Raw genomic sequence first — 6,943 nt, 5'->3', positions numbered from 1 at the left:
TATTCTAAACATCTTGGCTTGTTGTTATAGCTCAAAAATCAAACATATAGGCTATTAAAGAGGAGTTTACGGCCAAAGAATCTCCTTAGGCCGTAAACCCCTTAAATGAGGCCAAAATGACCCAAAATTGTCCCTTCGAGCTTAGAAACCAATTAGGGATTTAGCCTAGGAGTGTTGGAACCCCAAAACAACAAGATTTATGGCATAAAAGAGGGTTTACGGCCCAAGCACATTCTTAGTCCGTAAACACCCTCTAAACTTGTAAAATCAAGTTCCAAACACTCCCAAACCACCCTTAGGCTTAAGACATAAATTAGGGACTTGCTATTTCGGGTTTGGAGCAATTAAACACAAAGAAATGAGGGGTAAAAAGGAGTTTACACCCCAAGCACATGCTTAGGCCGTAAACACCCCCAAACCATGCCAAATGATAGTATATGTCCCCTAAATGGCCTTATACCTTCAGTAGAAAATGCTAGGGTTGAAACAAGGGATTAAAATCAAAGTTTAAAGGGGTGCATGAGAGTTCACGGCCGTAAACTCCCAAGGAGTGGTCATTTGGACCATAAACTCCAAGGGAGTGCACCCTTGGAACCCTAAACACCCCTATAGCCTTGAATAATTACTTAAAGCCAATTCTTGAAGCACTTGGGACTTGAAATTAACCTAAAACAATCCTCCCATGAGTTTACGGCCGTAAACTAATGGGGAATATGGCCTCCCAACCATGAACTCATATAAAGTGAGTTTTAGGAGAGTAAACTCCTTATTCAAGCCATACACACCCTTAGATGTTACCCGGGACACCCCTAACGCTTAATTAAAAGTGTTTTCGCACTTAGGAAGCGTATACTTGTTTAATTAGTATTAAATGTACTAATTGTATGTGAACATATGTTATCATATGTTAAATAGGTCACTAAGGGTGTTCAAGCCTTTACTTGACACCGAGCACCCAACCGGCACCTTCGTCGGATCCACTTACATCAGGTGAGTTCATACCCCTGAATGAACCTTTTTAATGTTTTTACACGTTTTATAGGGGGGGGGGGAATACAAGTTAAACATGCCAGTTATCATATCAATCACATGTGATTGATAACCCGCATGCACAAGGATTTACCACATTGTAAACTGTTTTACCGAGTAGGATACTATAAATGGTTTTCTAAAATGTTTTCACGTGTTCAAATCTCTTACTTATATTGTTTTATCAAAGTTTCATTAAAACTGGTTTATGAAAGGTTTCCAAAGAATTTCTAAAGGTTTTCAAACTTATTTTACCAAAGAATACCAAGTTGTGAATTTCTTAAGTATAAAGGTTTTTCCAAGGTTTTCATCAAAGTTCTCTTTCATGTCGTATACTCTTACTTGTTAGATACCGCTGCTTCGCTTTTACTTAGTTTAAACTCCTACTTGATAATGCTTTCACTTCGTGATGCGTTTATACTTGTTTACACTCTTACTTAGTGATTTGCTTCTACTTCACTCATACCTGATAGACGCTCTTACTTCACCTGTTGTCGCTTCCACTTTGTGATACACTTATATTAGTTGACGCTTATACTTCACGATTCGGTTATTCCACACTGTACGCTTATACTTCATGATTCGGTTATTCCACACTGTACGCTCATACTTCACGATCTGGTTATTCCACATGATTCGGTTATACGTCACGATTTGGTTATACTTCACGATATGTCTTTACGTGTTACACACTCAAGCGCAGTTTGGATGTATGCCTATGCTTGTATAGATGCATATAAATAATGGTTGAAGGACTTAGGAAGGTTTGTTCGCCCTATTTCCTTTTCTTCGTTGAGATGTGGTCTGGTGGGATCGGACGTCCGTCCAAAGGTCATTTGATTTATTAGTTATATATATTATGTATACGAGCATAGACATATAGGTATGCACTAGTCAGTTCAGTTATGAGTCTCTACCTCTAGTTCAACACTTATATTGGAAACACACTACCCAATATTTGGGATGCATCTTCAGGACACAGCCTTCTCCGTCGTCTAGTTGGTAACTAGAGTCTCCTGTAGGGAGAGCGAACATTGTGTGTATAGATCTATACGAGATTGACACCCCCGCACCCTGACTGCTAGCTACAGTCCACGACCTACCAAGCCAAGGGGTGACAAATGTCACATTTTATAGACGCTTGCAGGGCGTCAGGTACTCTAGTGTCAGTTAGTATGGTTACGAGTATCCCGGGTTACCTTATAATTCATGGCCTTAAGGTAACGGTATTTCACCACCATTTTACACTGTATGATGGAACCCACTCTCAAAGTCACACTGTTTTTAGACCTTGCTAGCTGTATCTTTCATTTGATACTGTCTGGGGTCTGTATTCTTTGTTTTTAGACCTTGCTAGCTGTATCTTTCATTTGATACTGTCTGGGGTCTGTATTCTTGGTTTTAGACCTTGCTAGCTGTATCTTTCATTTGATACTGTCTGGGGTCTGTATTCTCTATTTTTTTGACCTTGCTAGCTGTATCTTTCATTTGATACTGTCTGGGGTCTGTATTCTTTGTTTTTAGAACTTGCTAGCTGTATCTTTCATTTGATACTGTCTGGGGTCTGTATTCTTGGTTTTAGACCTTGCTAGCTGTATATTTCATTTGATACTGTATGGGGTATGTATTCTCTGTTTAGAGACCTTGCTAGCTGTACCCTTCATTTTGGTACCGTCTGGGGTCTGTGTCTCTTTTGTTAGACTGAGTCAGGCGTGTCGTTCATTCGATACTCTCCTGGAGTCTATGATTCCTCTTGCCTTAGTCAGCAGTCTTCACTGCTGAGGCATATGTTATTTTCCCTGATTTCTCCTGCTTTCTTTAATAATCAAATTATGTATTTTGATAATGATAGCGATTAAGGGAAAACTACTTTTTACCACATAACTCTGACCAGTCTTGGTAGAAGACTGCTTTTCGATAAAGAAAATATAGGATTTTCTGGAAAGGACTCTATTTCACTGTATGCTTAAAAACTATTACTTATATAAAGTTATTTGTATAAAATGTCACTAAATGCTTATGAACTCACCAGCATTTGTAAAAATGTTGATACTCGCTTTTCAAATAACTTGTATTCTCAAGTCAGCTTTAGACAGGTACATTCCAGGAGCTTCAGTTGAAGACAGTTTAGTACCAAGCTGCACTTATGTTATTACTTGTATTACTTTAATGATTCTATACAATGTAAACTATGTAAAACTATTATTATTAATGCAATGGTTGTTGTACTTTGATTACTATACTGCATATGTTGTGATACTTGACATGACGTCATCCACCCCAGAACGTTTCCGCCGTTCCGGTTTGGGGGTGTGACATCTTCGGATTCGGATGATGAACTCATAGAGAATATTGACACTAGAACCGATTCAAGGATCATCACTCTCCCATCAGCAGTCCAAGGGGAACCTTCTCAGGTTCCAGAGGAAGTCCCATCAGCAATCCAGGGGGAACCTCTCCAAACTGCTCAAGAAAATTTCATTCTTGCTCCAATAAGCCAAGATGATTCCATAGGATGTTCTCAAATCCAGGAGGAACTGCCATCTCCAACCGCAAAAACTTCTAAGATTGAAGACATTCCCTCTACCGTAGCCACTGATCATCTGATGCCTCATCTACATGTATAGACGAAGGACCACCCACCAGTTCAAATTATTGGCAACCCATCCGCAGGTATCCAGACTCGATCTGCCAAGGACCTATCTGATCATTGTCACTACGCAACATTTATGTCCGCAGTCGAGCCACGATCGATCAAAGAAGCATTATTGGAACCTGATTGGATTTCTGCAATGCAAGAAGAACTAGAAGAATTCAAAAGGAACAAGGTGTGGCAACTTGTTCCCATACCGCAAGGCCATACAATTGTTGGTAAAAGATGGGTGTTCAAGAACAAGTTTGATGAATCTGGTGCGGTTATCAGAAATAAGGCAAGATTGGTTGCAAAGGGGTACAGTCAACTTGAAGGTGTTGACTACGATGAAAGTTATGCTTCAGTGGCATGAATGGAAGCCATCCGAATCTTTTTAGCATATGTTGCCCACAAAAACATCAAGGTACACCAAATGGACGTTAAGAGTGATTTTCTCAATGGGTAATTGAAAGAAGAGGTTTATCTTCAGCAACCTCCCGACTTTGAAAGTATTGAATTCCCTGACCACTGCTACAAGCTTCAAAAGGCAGTATACGGTCTGAAGCAAGCCCCAAGAGCTTGGTATGAGACTCTTTCTGAATTTCTAGTCTCTTCAGGTTACAAAAGAGGAGTGATTGATCCCACGTTATTTAGAAAAGCAAATGGTGACCACCTTATTCTTGTACAAATATACGTGGATGATATCATCTTCGGATCGACTGACCAAGGAATGGTGGATGAATTTGCTAAGCTCATGACAAACAAATTCCAAATGAGCATGAATAGAGAGACTAATTTCTTTCTAGGTCTTCAAATCAAACAAATTCAACAAGGGATATTCATTCATCAAGAGAAATACACCACTGAATTATTGAAGAAATACTCTATGGAGAACTGTTCCTCGGCTAAGGCCCTATGGCCTTCGGTTATAAGATCTCTGCTGATCCCTCTGGTGAATCTGTGGATCACAAGACTTATAGAGGTATCATTGTCTCTCTTATGTACCTCACCGCAAGCCGACCTGACATTGTCTTTGCAACTGGTGTATGTGCAAGGTATCAGGTTGACCCAAAAGTGTCACATATGACCGCAGCCAAACAAATTCTCTGGTACCTGAAAGGAAGCAAATCTCTTGGTCTATGGTACCCTGCAGGGAATGATTTCAGTCTTCAAGCATTTACCGATGTGGATCATGCCGGATGCAAACTTGATCGAAAAAGTACCTCTGGTGGATGTCAAATTTGGGAGGTAGACTCGTTAGCTGGTCCTCAAGAAAAGAAAGTTATGTTTCATTGTCTACCACAGAAGCCGAATATGTGGCCGCAGCCAGCTGTTGTTCTCAAGTTTTATGGATGAAGACACAACTGTTAGACTACGGATACAAAATGCTGCGGATACCAATTTACTGTGACTCTGAAAGTGCCATAGCGATTTCTCATAATCCTATTCAACACTCCAAGATGAAACATATTGAACTACGGTATCACTTCATCAAAGACCACATTCTGAAAGGTAACATTGAACTCATCTTTGTCCCTACTCATGAAGAGATTGCTGATGTATTTACAAAAACACTTGACTCTACCAAACTCAATGTGTTCTTACAAATGTTAGGGATGATGAATCCGGACCCTCAATTCTTTTTGAATTGATAGGTACCGCAGACCATTCTTGGTCTCCATTGCGGTCCTAACTGAAAGTTATTTATAATAGATGGTTTTGGTATATCCTGTATACCACAGTCTATGTACCGCAACCATATATTATATTTATCCTTCACTGGTCTTTCTTGTTTGTTAATACTAACTTCTTGTACAAGTGCTCTTCTCAGTTTCTCCCACTGCAGTCATCCGCAATGGCAAAGGAACCATCCACAATGATGTGTCCATCCGCAGTCACATTAATTGATTTTCAGACTGTTCATTCTTTTGAAAAACAAAAAAAAACATGGTGTGCTATTTAATGATTCTTCATTAAATAAAAAATTAAATAAAAAACATTCCTTGGGAAACTGTCACATTCTTTTTCGTCTAAACCTTGTGTCAGACCTATTTTAGGTATGATGACAAAATAAAGATTTTCCAAATCAAATCCTTTTTAATATGTCTTTTCCTATTACCCCCAAACCATCACATCCGTTACAACTTCCCCTTTATCCAACAGATTAATCTCTCCCCCACCACACGTTCACCAGACGTGATACAAAATCTGAAGTTTCATTAAGTGCAGAGCCCTTTTTTGGTTAATCCCAAATTCAGACTTTATCCCTCTTTTGTCAATATGTGGCTGAGATTAAAGACGTTAATTCAAAAGATAAACCCATACGTTTTTACCTAAATTCACTTAGGTCAAAAACGTTTCCCGCTCCTTTAAGCCACTATAAAACCCCTTTCTTCTCCACAAAGAAAAGTTTACGCTCTCTAAACCTTCAAGCCTTTTTTGCATTCTTCAAAGCATTCTCAAACTCATAATAATGGTGAAATCCGGTGTCTCGAAGAAACAATTCAAGGCTTCTGGATCAGTGAACCCAACTGGTTCAGACTCTCCCACAATTGCTTCAAGCAATTTCAGAGCGATATTTGAAGAACAACCTTCTTACAATGCTCCCACAAAACCCATGATTAAATTCCTGAAAAATCACCCTCTGTTTGGGCCATTCGATGCATTCACAGATGTTGTTCCAATTTCAACCCTCTTCAAATGTGCCTTCTCCGCCTATCGCCCACTCGATAACCCCCAAGAAGTTCATCTAAACCTAATCAATGATTCTTTGGTCATTCTGTCCAAAGAAAAATTTCTCACCACCATTAACCTCCTTGTTCATCCCTCTATCAAGATTTTCACTCCATCAAAGGCAGACATTACTTCGGCACTCTACCAGATGGGTTATCAGAAAAAGATCAAGGGAATCGGTGAATTCAAGAAGAACCAATTGCCTGCGGTCTGGCAATTTGTGTGCCACTTCGTAATCCGCAGTCTATCCGACAGAACCGGAGGCACGGATAACATGGGTCTCAAACTGTTGGAACTGGTATGGAGCATATTCACAGGACACGATGTGAACTACGGACAGATCCTTTGGGATGATTTTCTACAATACATTCCCAAAGAGAGCCCAAGGGAGAACCCAACCGAACTTACCTTTTCTAGGTTCCGGTCCCTCTGCATTTCAGACCTACATGTGGACGTAGGGATAGACATGGGCAGTGACATCAACTTCTTCGTCACCAAGGACCTCAAAAGGTACAATCCTTCTTCTGATCAATCAGTTTTTGGTCCAAT

General features: G+C 39.9%; 1 protein-coding gene across 1 annotated transcript; it reads left to right on the top strand.

Moving 5' to 3' along the window:
* Window positions 1–4,576: 4,576 nt before the first annotated feature.
* On the top strand, window positions 4,577–5,017 carry LOC145039569 (putative mitochondrial protein AtMg00240). Its single transcript, XM_078987603.1, has one exon. It carries the CDS (start codon window positions 4,577–4,579, stop codon window positions 5,015–5,017), a length of 441 nt encoding a protein of 146 aa, XP_078843729.1.
* Window positions 5,018–6,943: the final 1,926 nt, after the last annotated feature.

Source organism: Lactuca saligna, chromosome 4 (assembly GCF_052625555.1).
Source record: "Lactuca saligna cultivar CGN05327 chromosome 4, ASM5262555v1, whole genome shotgun sequence".
NCBI lineage: Eukaryota > Viridiplantae > Streptophyta > Magnoliopsida > Asterales > Asteraceae > Lactuca > Lactuca saligna.
This window is presented reverse-complemented; position numbering and strand designations above follow the sequence as displayed.